We start from the raw sequence: 16,075 nt of genomic DNA on the forward strand, positions 1-16,075 counted from the left end.
TCTTGTTTGTATGCACTGTATATTTGGGTTACTGTTTGCTTTCTGCGTGGAAGAATATAGTAATTCATATCGTGTGGTTGTTGAGCTGTTGTTCTATGTTTTTCTGCTGGCAATGACCTGGGCACTGACACTCTGGCCTTGTTTTGAAGACTCACCTAATGCTTGACCTGAGTTTATGATCCCTCTCCATTGTCTGAAAGAATCAATTTGCCTTCAGTGCTTCATTTCTGGTATTACTTGCTTTTCTGGTATAACGATCTAATTTGCATTGTTTCGCTGTATCATTTCAGCTCTATTTTATCGTTGTCTACCAGTTGACCACGTTTGCTTTAACTGACCTTATGACTGAGGATTGGACATGATTTTCTTTAGTAAAATACTTGGGTCGTTCCAGAATTGGAGGATACTTTAAGTCCCGCCCTTCCGATTTGAAACAAGACAATTTTGCCTGTCTTGTTCATAGGAATCTGGGTGTCCTTACTGTCTGAACAGTTTTAATGTATCACATGGGAATTTGATGTGCCCCTATTGTGGTTAGTCATTATGTTTTATTTATCAGGAGAAAACAGCAAACAGGAAGGTGTTATAGTGGGACAGAAATGAAGGAAGCAGACAGAAGAGCACAAGAACAAACAACAACAAGAAATACATTGTTACACGCCTATGCTACCCATTAACATAGTGGTGCGATCGTTAACTAAGGCTAGGTTCATATAGACCCTACCCACCGACGTCACAAAATCACGTGATGGCTGTATTGTTCCGCCCCCTTGTCCGTCATTATGTGTCTGTATTATCAATGGTCTCAATTGATCGAGCAATTTATAATGCATTTCATGGAAGACCCGGTGCTTTCGGATGCCGTAAACTCACTTGATGCGTTGCATAAAAGGCGTTATGTGGAAAAGCTTCAGTTTATCCATTCGCCAGATCCATATTTGACTCCTAAATCGATGTTTTTCGACCCACTGTCTCCGCCGTATTTGCCTGACATCTGCTAGCTACCCTGATATGTACAACTATCTTGTCCACACAAAATCAGCCTATTCTCACGAAAGTCTGAAAAACTTTAAGAGCTTGGAGGCTTATAAATACTTCGTTGCTGGTTGGGTGAAACAGGTCCTCGTCCACGAAAATTCGGCAGGAATCTATCTTGTGCTTGGAAAGGTGAGTTACGAAATTTTCAATTCAAAATCTTTTGTTCTTGCTAACATCCACTGTCAAGTCTAATGTATTTCATGTCATTTGTCAATGGAGCTAGGGCTTTTAATATTTATATGGTTTAGCGATTGCACTCTCACTACATACATACGTGTATGTTGTCGGCGATTAGCCTAGCAATGATCTTAATTGTGGTTGTCAGCCCCAATCCCTCTAAATATATATTAAATGCATCTTACCAGATATAAAATGACTACTACATAATCTGTGGTAATCGTTTGGAGCCCAGTTTTCTCGTCGAATTGCAGCAGCCCATCTCGCTCTCTCCTCTCCGGGTCTCTCGGAATCCGGTAGAACTTCAAGTCTCTCCGTCTATCTTCTCTGTTATTGCAACCGACCGCCACACACGCTTTCACCATTTTGATTATTAATGTTAACGAGCAGAAAAACACGCCGTAAATAGGAGGAATGTACGTAGCCGTAACAGGTAAACACGATGTGTTGACGGACAATTGGGCGGCACCAGTCAGGAGGGCGGAGTTGTGACGTCACGTGGGTAGGGTCTATACAGGTCTTACAGGTCTACAGGTCTTAATGCACGAATCCGATTTTTTCGTGTTTTTCCGACTCACGTGAGGCATTAACTTGACAGTCTGAACGTGACACCATTTCAAATCCGATCTGGGTCACTTTCGTATGTGGTTCAAATCCGATCTGGGCCACATTTTCCAAATCGGAATTCATGCAGCAATTACGTCATCAAATAGCGAGAGAGCCGCTATGGAAGCTGTGCGTTATTAGCGCCTAGCTTGCAGTGAACATGGCTTTTGGGGAAGGGCCGGGCTTGACAACAGACATTAAAAAAAAAAATAGAAATGGGTTGAGGATAAGCCTGAGAATGATCGGTTTTCTCTCTGCTCTATGTGAGCAATATTTAAACATTGCCTACACGGCTGAGAGTCGGGGCAAACTGCCCGTATGTGTGTGTGACATGCACGGACAGTGCGTGCATGCTATCGATCCATATAAACTTTGAACATAAGCCTAAACGGCGATTATTTATGTCTGTTATTTGTGTCCTCTTTTTGAAAAGCAAAATATGATATCCTTGGAATGACGGATGACGTGTGTCATTTGTTTTGATGCTTCTGCGCATGCGGGTGTTCTTGCTCAGCACATGTCGGACTGCAAATTAGAGCGCATGCGTAATACTTGAATGGTCTCAATGGACAAAGGCAGTCTGAACGGGCACGCCAAAAAAACGGATATGACAAAAAATCGGATTTGTGCATTAAGACCTGTAGTATGAACCTAGCCTAATTGTTATTTACTCTTGAACACCATGTGAGGGTCTGATAACTGAGGAAAAGGGGAGGGAAGGTGAGTCAAAGTGAGATGTGATTAGGCAGAGTGGAGCGTACAAAATTCAGCAATGTGAGGTGGGGAACACAGAATTATGTACTGTAAATCACCCCTAAGTGTGGATATATAAGCTTTTTTTTTATTATGGTAGAAGAGAAAACAATGAATAGCTGGTGAAAATTTATGTTCTCTCCTCTATTTTTCTTTTTTTTTTATTTTTTTTAAAAAATAAAATACTGTTATTAGCCTTGATTGAATGTCTTGTGCACCCTGTTATGCGTATTATTAGAATAAGAGAATTAAAGAATATTATATATTCACTTATTTACACATTTAAGTTTCTCCTCTTGGTCAACTGTAACAGCTAGCTAAACCCTTAGCGAGCTATACTCCTGAGAAAAAGCTAATATAAGTAAAGATTTGCAACACTGTTACTGTTACGAAGCCAAATACCGTACAGTATCTCTAAGGTGAGCTAATCAAGTCTTTGATAGTATGTTAACTATTAATTATGAATATGTTGCAGAAAATCTGTAAAGTAAAGGCTAATTTTTCAAGATTTTTGAAGCCAAAATGTCCTCCTATTCTTAAATGACCCATGAATACTTTTGTCATGTAGGATCATGTTGTCCTCTAAGTTGAGACGAAGTCTACCATTTGATTTAGTGTTTAGTCTCATACTCATGCAAATCGGATAAGGCAAATATTTACTCGCTGCAACTTGACGAAGCAGAAAAAAGGAAAACCTTGAGAATGAGATGTTTTTATGTTTTCCCTTCTGAGCCAGGCCTGTGACTTTTAAGTCCAGTCTTTGTGCCTACTTCAAATTAACACCCAGGGATCCCTGTTCAGTATATTGGGCTAGTGCAATGTGGACTTGTTTTGTGTGTGGTTGAAGCAGTTGGAGAGGGAGAGAAAGCCTCATCAAAATGGATGCCATATACCACTGAGAGCAGGCAGAGGAGGGAAGCTGAGCCGCTCGCAGTCTAGCGCATATACTGCATTTTACATGTCTGTCGAAAGGTACAGGGCCTTTTTTGTGCTCAAACGAGGGAAATGGGGACTTGATTTGAAGGAATAGTGGAGAGAAGTCCTCTCTGCATTGCAGCACTGAGGCTGAGGGGATCAAGAAGCAGAAAAGCGTATGTGGTACATTGAGCCCAGCATCCAATCAGGTACCTCGTAGTGCTGCTAAAACCAATCAGGCGCCTGCAGCTGAGGTTAAAGATTGACAATTGCAGAAGGAAGCAGCAGGGAGAGGAGGCCTTCTGGGATACTTGGAACTACCGTTTCCATCATTTCACAACGCCCTCTCTAATTGAAAACTCTTAAAGAATAGGGTGAAGAATCATTATGTGAGTAAGAATGGAAGGCATGCTGTTGATTTCCTTCATTGAAGCATGGATATTATGGTGGTGTAAGGTGTGCAAGTGGTTGTGGAAGTGTTACCTGATGTATAATTCTCTATTGCATAATATTCAGAATTGGGCGTCATGTATTTGTCTGACGTCGTTGCCTGTTATTGCTGTAATCGTTAACTACACGGGACATTGCTATGGTAAATTGTGTAAGACTGACCTGAGAGGGTGGGGTAAAAGGCCATAATGCCTTTTCCCTGCCCTTATGCCTGCCTTTGTGCTTGATCTGCGTTCACGGCAGACACATCATCACACCATTTTCCTCCATCATCTTTGGTGATGGAGGAGGATGGGTGAGAAGGGTTGTGAACAAGATTATAAAAAAGCTCTGGTCTATTGTCAGAGAAAACGCAAACAACAATAGGAAGGATAAACAAACTTGGCTGAAGCATTGCCTGATACTGAAAAATACTTGACGGGCTTTTAAATACGTTTTACCTGCATATTAAAGAAAAAAAAGTATTATTTTGACTCTTGACAAAAGCTCTACTCTGAACACATTCTTTTACTTTTTCTTTCTTAAAGGGACAGACACTTCTAATATAAGTATAAATGACCTTTATGTGATGATAAAGAGAATAATGTGTAAACACACACACAAAAAAATTGCGCACATAAACCCTAATAGTCTCGAGCACTGGACCAAATCAAGTATTGATGATGTCATGAGGAAAGGCGGGAAATCTGGGATACTCACATTTGATTGGCTTAAATTGTACCAACATTAATAAAGTGTCTGCACACTCTAACAGTGGCCAAATTCTGTTTTTTCCAATTTATTTAATTTAACAATTTATTAAACAAGATTCTTTCCTCTGTGGCGTACATGGTAAAGGTGTTGTCTCTCCCTTTAGGTAATCATCATCTTAAAGTCAGTAATGGTGCCTGACAATGTTTAATAATGATGTTAATCGTTTTTCATTAACTCCAAAGTTAAATTAAAGAAACAAAACATGCATAGGAAAAAACAATGAGCTGAGAATCAACACACACCGCACTAGATGTTGAATATTGTGTGCTGATTTTGGCCCAGTCTTTTTGAAACACCATGCATAAAGCAGAATATAGGTATTTATGATTGATAAAATTAATGAAATTGAGAGTGGAAGCATCAGAAACTACATCATGTTATGTCCCATCACAAGCATCTATGACAGTAGCATTGCTTGTCAAATGTAAACTTTGAAGCCTTGAATTACCTGGGAGTGATCCAAATACTTTTCCATTTGTGCAATGAAATTCTGCAATTTGCTTACACACAGACAAGAACGGATACATCAGAGGTGGGTATAGTAGCCAAAAATGTTAGTCGAGTAAGTGTAGCATTGCTTCTAAATATTATATAAAACATTTTACCAAAGTAAAACGGTATTCCGTGAAACAAATACTCAAGAAATGAGTAACTGCTTTCAATGTTATTTGTTTTTTTGTTTTGTTTTTGTTTTTTAAAAAAAAATGTTTTATTTTTTTTCTCAGCACAACATCTACAGTGCCTTGCAAAAGTATTCAGCCCCCTTGAATCTTGCAACCTTTCGCCACATTTCAGGCTTCAAACATAAAGATATGAAATTTAATTTTTTTGTCAAGAATCAACAACAAGTGGGACACAATCGTGAAGTGGAACAACATTTATTGGATAATTTAAACTTTTTTAACAAATAAAAAACTGAAAAGTGGGGCGTGCAATATTATTCGGCCCCTTTACTTTCAGTGCAGCAAACTCACTCCAGAAGTTCAGTGAGGATCTCTGAATGATCCAATGTTGTCCTAAATGACCGATGATGATAAATAGAATCCAAATGTGTGTAATCAAGTCTCCGTATAAATGCACCTGCTCTGTGATAGTCTCAGGGTTCTGTTTAAAGTGCAGAGAGCATTATGAAAACCAAGGAACACACCAGGCAGGTCCGAGATACTGTTGTGGAGAAGTTTAAAGCCGGATTTGGATACAAAAAGATTTCCCAAGCTTTAAACATCTCAAGGAGCACTGTGCAAGCCATCATATTGAAATGGAAGGAGCATCAGACCACTGCAAATCTACCAAGACCCGGCCGTCCTTCCAAACTAACTTCTCAAACAAGGAGAAAACTGATCAGAGATGCAGCCAAGAGGCCCATGATCACTCTGGATGAACTGCAGAGATCTACAGCTGAGGTGGGAGAGTCTGTCCATAGGACAACAATCAGTCGTACACTGCACAAATCTGGCCTTTATGGAAGAGTGGCAAGAAGAAAGCCATTTCTCAAAGATATCCATAAAAAGTCTCGTTTAAAGTTTGCCACAAGCCACCTGGGAGACACACCAAACATGTGGAAGAAGGTGCTCTGGTCAGATGAAACCAAAATTGAACTTTTTGGCCACAATGCAAAAGGATATATTTGGCGTAAAAGCAACACAGCTCATCACCCTGAACACACCATCCCCACTGTCAAACATGGTGGTGGCAGCATCATGGTTTGGGCCTGCTTTTCTTCAGCAGGGACAGGGAAGATGGTTAAAATTGACGGGAAGATGGATGCAGCCAAATACAGGAACATTCTGGAAGAAAACCTGTTGGTATCTGCACAAGACCTGAGACTGGGACGGAGATTTATCTTCCAACAGGACAATGATCCAAAACATAAAGCCAAATCTACAATGGAATGGTTAAAAAATAAACGTATCCAGGTGTTAGAATGGCCAAGTCAAAGTCCAGACCTGAATCCAATCGAGAATCTGTGGAAAGAGCTGAAGACTGCTGTTCACAAACACTCTCCATCCAACCTCACTGAGCTCGAGCTGTTTTGCAAGGAAGAATGGGCAAGAATGTCAGTCTCTCGATGTGCAAAACTGATAGAAACATACCCCAAGCGACTTGCAGCTGTAATTGGAGCAAAAGGTGGCGCTACAAAGTATTAACGCAAGGGGGCCGAATAATATTGCACGCCCCACTTTTCAGTTTTTTATTTGTTAAAAAAGTTTAAATTATCCAATAAATTTTGTTCCACTTCACGATTGTGTCCCACTTGTTGTTGATTCTTGACAAAAAATTAAAATTTTATATCTTTATGTTTGAAGCCTGAAATGTGGCGAAAAGTTGCAAGGTTCAAGGGGGCCGAATACTTTTGCAAGGCACTGTATATCAGTGGTCCCCAACCATCGGGCCGGGGACCGGTACTGGTCCGTGGCACGTATGCTACCGGGCCGCACAGAAATAATAAATAATATTTTAACGACCGCATTCTGGCCTGTGCCTCTTGACACGCCAATGTGTCAGCCTAACCTGAGAGATAACAAGAATTATGTGGACGTCGCCCTCTAGTGGTGGCCGCCATTACAAGGGGGGGTTCATGCACTTCATTAGCAGCCCACTGTCAGTCAATGTAAACAGTAGCGTTAGCTGCTTGCTGTTGTCAGTGTGCTGCGGACGGCACACCTCAGCAATGGCGGACTGGGTACTTCCGGTCGTTTTGCTGGGATTAGTCAATAGATACAATAATAAAACTGGATAGGATGTTGTCATAGGAATCAATTAGAGCTATCATCTATTTTTTTACAGCTATGTCCGCTTGTCCCCGATAATGACGTATGATGTAGGCGCATCAGATTTGTTCCTAGAAATTTTATGCCCACAAGCTAGCAAAGATGACTGAAAAACAGACATCTTTGGTCAGCTTTTTACTGGAAAAAGGCCACCTGACGAGTCGTAAAAGGAGCCTACGCCAAGTCCAGTCTGCATAATATGTGGCCAGAAGTTAGCAAACGAGGCAATGAAGCCTTCAAAGCTGCTTCAGCACAGAGAGACTAAGCACCCTGGAACAATGGATAAGATTTTGAGAAACAAAAAAGTGTGAGCACAAAGAAAAGAAGTAGTGAGGTTTACCACATTAACAAACGTGAATGCACTGAGAGCATCATACCTCGTGGCGAACCGTAATGCTAAAGCCAAGGAATCTTTCACAATTGAAGAAGTTATTATGCCTGCAACCAAGGATATTTGCCGTCAAGTTTTAGAAGAAGCAGCTGTTAAAAAAGATTGATTCAGTGTCTGGTGAGTTACATTTCCCCTGCACTTTACGCTCGTTTTTAGCCCCATCGTGTTATTTTATCCATCCATTCACCCATCCATTTTCAATGCCGCATATCCTCACATTGCCGGTCCGTGAAAAAAAGGCCCACATCAAACACGTCTGTGGTGCAAAAAAGGTTTAGGACCACTGATCTGTATAAACTGTTATTATTATACTGTACCATAAACTACTACTTGATTATATTCAGCAAAAAAAAAAAAAAAAACGCAAAAAGCATAAAATTCCAACTAGAAAAATGTATAGAAATGAAATATCACCCATGCAAAGCACATAAGTGCTCTTCAGTGGAGTAAACATATTTCCTACAATGAGATAAAAATTATCATATCTCCAGTTTTTGGGGGTCTATTAGTGCCAGCCAAATAAAAACTAGTAGAGTGGTTGAAATTTGCGCTTTTGAGTAATGCAGCATGTTACCAACCACCTCTAGCATACACACACATAAAGGACATAAGGCGGAAAACACTCAGGTGACTTGAAGTTCCGCTTTGAGACCCCCAATTTGGCCAAATTTCAAAATTGTCCGATATGCATGTGTGATACATCATTGGAAAGCTTAAAATCTCACTTTTCTGGTGGAACAAAAATTTTGGACAGGAGGGCATTTTTAGAAAAAAATTGTTTTTTTAACAGCAAAACCTATCTGGAGGTGAGAGCACGCGAGAGCAGAATTACAGGCACCACGACTTAAACGAGATATTATCGCATAGTTATCTTGTTTCGATCCATAACTCCATGTGGCATGTATCACTGAGTGTCAAGACACAGCTGTGAATGGTCACAGCTGGATTTTGGGGGATTTTATGGGTGAAACATGGTAATATAACAAGTGACATAAAGGAGTGGTCTAAATTTTCTTCAAATATTTACCCTTTTAAACATTTTTTCCCCAAAAATTTTCTATGTTTGGATTGATTATTTATCATCTAACATATCGAGGAAAATGCGACAGTCACAAAAAAATACAATTTAGCGACAGTTATGAGGTAGATATCCGTGAATTTTTTACAGACACCATTTTTTTAATTGTGACGTCATTTGTTTAAGATTTTAAAATATGCGAGCGAATAATTTTTCAAAGTCGTTTTTTTTTTTTTTTTCTAATGATGAATGAATTTATTGTCATTGTCATCATCATCATAATCATTGACAGTTTCAGAGTGTGGAATTTGCCCGAAAGAAAGACGACGACAGACAAAGGAAAGACGGGAAAAAGCAAATGCTTATCGATACCCGTCCCCCAACAGCCTGGGACGCACAGTCAAGCATGTTTGTGTTACAGTCCAGTTGTTATCAGTTTTTTTGTTGTTGTTTTTTTTCACATATCATTCAAAAGTCATTGATTGTCACGGAATTTCACATATTGTCAATTTGAGTGGGTTCATTGTATCAGTTGATGTCCAGTTTAGCTTATTTCTATATTTCTTAAACTTCTCCTCGCAGGCCCTGTCCTTGGGAGATAAAATACTCATACGGCGCTGTTTTCTTTTTAAAGTCAGTTCCTTTGTTTACATTAACGCCAGGTTTCTGAGACGGCAATAACATCAAACTTGTTATTGAAGCTCTGTAGATATTCGTCAATGCTTTCAAAATTTTTGTATAGACTCCTGGCGTTGAAGTGGATTTGTTTCAGCTTACCGTCCACATCCATGGAATTGTAGTACTGTTCCGCTGTGTAGTACTTACAGTTGTTCGACATGTTATTGTAAAAGTTGAGATAAGGATCAAGATTATCAGTTGGGTCATCATGGTACTCATCAATCTGGTCATCCAAAAGGTGGTAACAGGTGTCATCATTAATTTTCGAATGAGGTCAGCTCTTCCAGGCTTCTCACGACTCTTATCTTCATGTCTTGCGACTTGACAAGAATTTTGCAATCAGAGACCCAGGTGCTGGCAATTTTCCCCTCTTTTTTGAGCTGACGTGCTTTTCTCGCTATGTGGGCATTTCGGCGAGTCAAGTTGTCATTCAGAAAAATCTTCGTTCCTTTCAGGCGGTGGCGCTGGTCAAGCAGGGCAACCTTGCTCTTGTGGTCTGCCAACTTCACGACCACCGTCGCCGGACCTCTCCCCCCAGTTGGGAGCAGAAAGCAGTGATGGATGTCCTGCGGGTCCACCTTTATTCCAAATTTTTGCAGCTTGGCAATTGCCTGTTGAGCCACAGGTGGGCTAGCGGCCTCGGCATATGATCTGGGCATCAGTTGTAATCCAGAGATGATGAGATCATTTGCGCGTCTTCCTTGGTCGAGATCATCAGCTAGAATTTCCAGCCATTTGATGCGAGCCTCCTTCTCCTCAACCACTTGCTTGAGCTTCTTGTTTTCAGCGCGCATCAGCTGTAATTCTTTTATGACTTCCCGATTCTGGCTTTGAATCAGGTTAGTCAGAGAAGCCTCGAGGTTGGTCAGAGAGGCCAGAGAGGCCACTATTTTCTGGATGGAGGATTTGACTTCATCCAGATCCTCAGGTTTCAGAGTTTTCCGAGTCATACTGGAGTCGTATTTTTCAGGCTGGGTTAGGTCAGCGTGCCTTCAGGAGCTCAGATAGTGCGTCTGTACACTTCGAGCGGTTAGACAGCAATTTTAAACAAAATATTATACATCAATTAATGATTCTAAGCTAAAAATGACAGACATTTTGAATAATAAATATAATTACTTACCTTGTTTTCATGCCTGGGTGGAAACAAAAACGGTTGCGCGACGTCTGGAAACTGGGTTTTTCAGGGTAAAACGAATAACCAATAACAAACTAAAAATAGTTCGGGGGCTTAATACGCCATGAATCTGCTATGGCAGCATATAGACATATTGTTCTATCAAACAAAACAGTTGTTTTGGCTTAAAATACAGCAGTTTCTTTTAGAAAGGAGTGCAACAGCAGAAACTGCTTTTTCAGTCTTGTAGGTGTTTTCCGCTATAAACACATGCAAACAGTTCTTTTGATGGCTATTTAGAATATTAGTCAACTTATTAGAAAATTTCCAATTTAATTACTTTTTTAAAAATATACTAAATGATTAGTTCATAAATCATGGGTAACACAGAGATTTGACATTGTTTTGGAAAATTGATACTTCATTATTTATAATTTTGTTCACAGAGTACACATGTAACAAACATACTGAAGAATCACACAGTTTCACACACAAAAACAGTTTTTGTTAAATTTGCGTATTCACGATATAAGCAGAAATTTGTCTGTGTGCAGTACTTTAAGGAGGCCCACTGAGTCTATGTTCCTTCTTGTTTAGCCAAATTGGATCAGGCACACAACTTGCAGTGCTCTGTTATTCATAGGCCTAGGTTCAGTGGAGTGATTTTTATTTAGTTACTATAATCGGGAGCACGGTTCCATTTGAGCATATTGTACGGGCATAAAGATTTTCTTTGCTCCATCAGTACTTGCATACTCTGATGAAGTGAGTTGTTCCAAATGTAATTGCAACCTCGTACAAAGGCCTTGGAAAAAGTGTACATGGTTTTAAAGTCGCACTATTGTGTTTTTTTTTCCGTCCACACTAATTAAATGATTGAACCTTTTCAAAGAGTGTTCAAAAGGTAATTATCAGGACTCACAAAGATCCATAACTGTTGAAATTGTGCAATATAAATAGTTTTTGTCACGGTTTGCCTCTGCGTAGTTGAAAATGATGATGTAATCAAAGGCAAGGATTCCGGTAGTGGGCATATGACTCTATGGAAAACAGTAGTCGAGACTCGTTGACTTAGTCGTGCGACGAATTGGAACACGAAATTGTAAGATGGTCAGAGGAGGAAGTAAGCACCGAAGAACATGATTCCAGGGAGATTTTACCGTAGAAGTTCAATCTGGAGGCGGAATCCCCATAACACGGCGCGAGCGAGAGAGAATGCCTGACACGGAAGCAACTTGGACACCATTAACATAGGATCTAGAGTGCCTACTTACTGAATTGTAAATATGTTATATTAATGCCCTACACAACATCATGGATAACAATTGGGAAAAACTAATACTTTATCGTCTGAAAATATTAAAACCGGGATTTTTTACTGGTTAACTTTTAGCGAACCTGGGGCCTGATAAAGCCTTGTTGTTTCGGTGTTTAATGTAAACAACTCTTCACAGGTAACACGCCATTTGTCATTTGGTCAAAGCAGTCTTCAGTAAAATGTTTTGATAAAAAAATAAAAATAAAAAAAAACAGAATACTTATTGGCTGGCCCACTTCTAAGTACCATATGTTTTCAGACTGTAAGCCGCTACTTTTTTGTCACTGTTTTAACCCCTGCGACTTATATAAGGAAGCGGCTTATTTATGGATTTTTTCATTTATTTTTTTTTTTACAAAGGAGCTTCATATTTTCTCGTAAGAAATAGCAAAACAATCTTAATTACACATGTTTTAAAAGAATGGCTTTCCAAAGTTTGCCACGACATAGCTCTCAGCCGCTACACTAGCACCGATGAAGCTTGTCAGAGGCTCGTCAGACTTACTCAAAAACTTAGGATTTTATAGATGAATATGACTCCATCTGGTACTATATGCTGCTACAAAAGAATAATTTTAAATGGATGGGCTTCCAATATTTGCTACGACAAAAGAAAATGCGATGCTAGCGTTGATTAGCTGTTTTCAACTGGCACCCAGAGGACTTTATTGCCATAGTATGCGACAACAAAGTTGCTAAATAAGGGCTAGCGCTAGCTGTTAACTGGATTTCACCCACTTCAAGTTTAAAAGGCAAGGTAAAGTGGATCTTTGCAAATGTACAACAACATCTATGTAAATATCAGATGTTAAGATACAGACACCTGCGTCTAATAGTCAGGTACGGCATATGTGTGGATTTATTTAAAAATTTTGTGAAATTTGGCCGGTGCAGTTTATAATCCAGTGTGCTTTATAGTCCAGAAATTACGGTACTCAATCCACTCAGCCTACTGCGTAGTCCAGGGGTATCCAACTCCGGTCCTCGAGAGCCCCTATCCAGCTTGCTTTCCATGTCTTCCTCCTCCAGAACACCTGACTCAAATAATCAGGATCGTTATTAGGCTCCTGTAGAGCTTGCTGATGAGCTGATCATTGGATTAAGGTGTGTTGAAGAAGGGAGACATGGAAAACGAGCTGGACAGAGGCTCTCGAGGACCGGAGTTGGATACCCCTGGCTTAGTCCAACAGAAAAAAATAGAGGCTTGTATCAACAGTGATTGTGTTGGGAGTATTTTCCTACACAATAAGTTTTAACTAGGGATGTCCCGATCTTATAACGTGATCGGAAATCGGGCTGATCGCACCATTTATCAGAGGATCGGAATCGGGTGAAAAAGATCGGGTTTTTAAGTTAAAAATATATTTATGTTTTTCTGCTTCATGCTCGTACACCCTCTCAATCTCCCTCCTGCATCATTTCTTGGTCAGCAGTGCCCTGGAGTTGGCTTTTTAAAGTTAATGATGATTGACAGGCTTTTAGATTTGATCTTGCCAAAGAAACTTGGTAGCTCTACCATCAGGGGCCCAAATGTGTCAATCATCGTTTAGCTTGTTTAACACTAGCGGTAGTGTGCTGTGGCAATCAGGTCACTCGAACTCTGGTGCAAAAATATGCGATCGGGACATTCCTAGTGTTAACCCAGGGGTATCCAACTCCGGTCCTCTAGAGCCCTTATCCAGCTTGTTTTCCATGCCTCCCTCCTCTAACGCACCTGAATTCAATGATCAGCTAATCAGCAAGCTCTGCAGAAGCCTGATAACGATCCTGATTATTTGAGTCAAGTATGTTGGAGGAGAGAGACATGGAAAACAAGCTGGATAAGGGCTCTCAAGGACCAGAGTTGGGTACCCCTGTGTTAACCACTGTTTCACACACAACATGTATCAAACATTTTTTCTGATAAAAATGATTGAATTTGTTGGAAAAACAACTAAAACGCTATCCAATACAATAATGAAACTAAACGGATGAGGGCGCTCGACACAAAAAGCCTGTCTTTGATTACATCACTTCCGGCTTTGGCTTCCTGGCCAACAGTGACATGGGAATAAAACTGTGTTTTGCGCTTTTTTGGTTCAGATTACAAACAAAATGACTACAGATTGTGGCCCGGTGAAGTCCAATCTATCAAATTCAGTAAAGTACCTCCTGACGTGACCGTGGATCTGTTAAACCAGCTTGTTCAACTCTTAAGGTTCCCTGTCTGGGGAGGTTGGTATGATACTTAAAAAGGTAGTAAACCATTCAAAGTTTGCCTGACTAAAAGCCTTCCCATTATCAGCATCCACAGCTTTGAAATTCTTTTAAAAAATGTATACAATGTTTCAAGTTCAAAAATGTGCACTGCTATTTTCTTAGTGCGATGTGGATTAACGGAACTTCCTTGTCTCCCGCAGTTTGGCAGAGGAGCTGAAGTCTGACACACACAAGGAGGCAATGGAAAGCTCAACACGATCCAAAGGTGAGAATGTATTATGAATATAATACTGTAAAAGCTTTATGTTTCTTTATTTTGATAGGCCTTATATGTAAAGGTCGACTGATTTGTTCATATCGTTCAGCCGATATGTAGGGCCGATAATATGAACTTTTTTTTAAAGATCGGCCAATATACAGCCGATATAATAGAACTCGTGTTTGCTGTTTGGTTGCTTATCTTTATTATGAAGATCAACCGATATGTTGGCCTGCTAATATTCAGTATCAGGCTAATATATGGACTTTTTCCAAGATCGCCCGATATCAGCTGATAAAATAGGATAACTGTTATGCTGACTTTTCCGGTGACGATCTGACTTATAAAGATTGACCGATATATTAGCCGGCCAATCGGGCCGATAGATGGACATTTTACAGGATCGACTATGTAGCCATTATATTGATCAGCTATCGGATAAATAAGAATAACTGTTATGGTCACTGTTTGGGTGGTGATCTTTAGGAATTGGTGTTTTGCACCACCAAGTGGCCAGTGTTACAAAACGAAGCAGCAGAGGAAAAAATGGAACCTTTGATAGACGCATTTATATTATGAGTGCTTCGCTTACCTTTCATAATCAACCTGCTTTTTAAAATAAAAATTAAAAAATATAAGAAAACATATCGGCCTCAAATATCAGCTTACAAAAACTGCTTTAGACATGAGCAATCGGCTGAATTTATTTTTCAAAATCGATCAACCTCTACTTACATGTATAACCTTTCATTTTAATTTGGTATTTATAATAGTTGTCAGAGACTTACATGCATTCATAATTGACTGGACTTTCATGTTATTTTATCACTTCAGAATTTTTAATTTACTGGTATTTGCCTCAATCCATGTGGTAATTAATGTTTTAAATCTAGAATGTCTTTTAACTTGACAAGGGAGGGAGTGAAGATACAGTTTAAAAAGAATTGTAGATTACGAATCGTGAAAGTCTTTTATTTCATTTTAGTCATTTCTGATCAAAGTGAAACTTGCTAAGGGACATTTGATAAAATATAAGTGGGTTATATTTTTCTGTCTGAACCCTCATGAATAAAACTTTAAACTTTGTGAATGAGATAATTTTGACTGTGGTGTGTGTATGTGATGTAAGCTTCTGACCACAGCTGCATGTGACCTTGAAAAAGGCCATCACTGAGCCTTAGCTGATTAAAACTATCAAACTGTCACCTGTGATGCTAGACTCAACAGAGCGGCCAGCCCAGAAACGAAAGATGCCAAGTCCATGTCATTCATCAAATGGCCACTCCTCGACTGACACCTCTCCCAGCCCAGTCAAAAAGAAGAAGAAACCAGGTGCTGTTAGCAGCAGCAAAGACCAGGTAATAAACAAAATAGGTTCTCTAGTGACTTATTACACAAACTGACAGTCCATCATTCCTCCCACAACAATACAATGTTAAGTATTTTCAGAAAATGAAACCTGAAGCTATGTTGCCTGCCAGTTAATTCATTAAACCGCTTGTACCTGCAAATACTAGTAACCAGTCCAATATCACCATCATCCTGAAATCATTAATGTATTAATTGATTAATGAACATGATTTATTATGCTTCCATTAATGCCATTCGTTACATAACATGGTAGTACCTTTT

At 39.7% G+C, this 16,075-nt stretch overlaps 1 protein-coding gene across 17 annotated transcripts in view; it reads left to right on the forward strand.

The window, feature by feature from the left end:
* The window catches only part of LOC130921205 (MYND-type zinc finger-containing chromatin reader ZMYND8-like), a 36,679-nt gene that overhangs the window by 4,599 nt on the left and 16,005 nt on the right, over nt 1-16,075 (forward strand). For 13 of the 17 annotated variants that reach the window (XR_009064307.1, XR_009064309.1, XR_009064308.1 and 10 more), the window contains 2 exons: nt 14,385-14,449; nt 15,662-15,801. Coding sequence is in view for 14 of the 17 variants with exons in the window: in XM_057844821.1 (XP_057700804.1) it covers nt 14,385-14,449; nt 15,662-15,801 (205 nt within the window). In the remaining 3 variants the exon portion in view is untranslated. Of the gene's footprint in view, nt 1-10; nt 3,879-13,111; nt 13,188-13,831; nt 14,221-14,384; nt 14,450-15,661; nt 15,802-16,075 lie in introns of those variants that run through there. The other 4 variants (XM_057844832.1, XM_057844834.1, XM_057844829.1 and 1 more) reach the window with 4 other exon arrangements.

This window comes from Corythoichthys intestinalis, chromosome 9 (assembly GCF_030265065.1).
Source record: "Corythoichthys intestinalis isolate RoL2023-P3 chromosome 9, ASM3026506v1, whole genome shotgun sequence".
NCBI lineage: Eukaryota > Metazoa > Chordata > Actinopteri > Syngnathiformes > Syngnathidae > Corythoichthys > Corythoichthys intestinalis.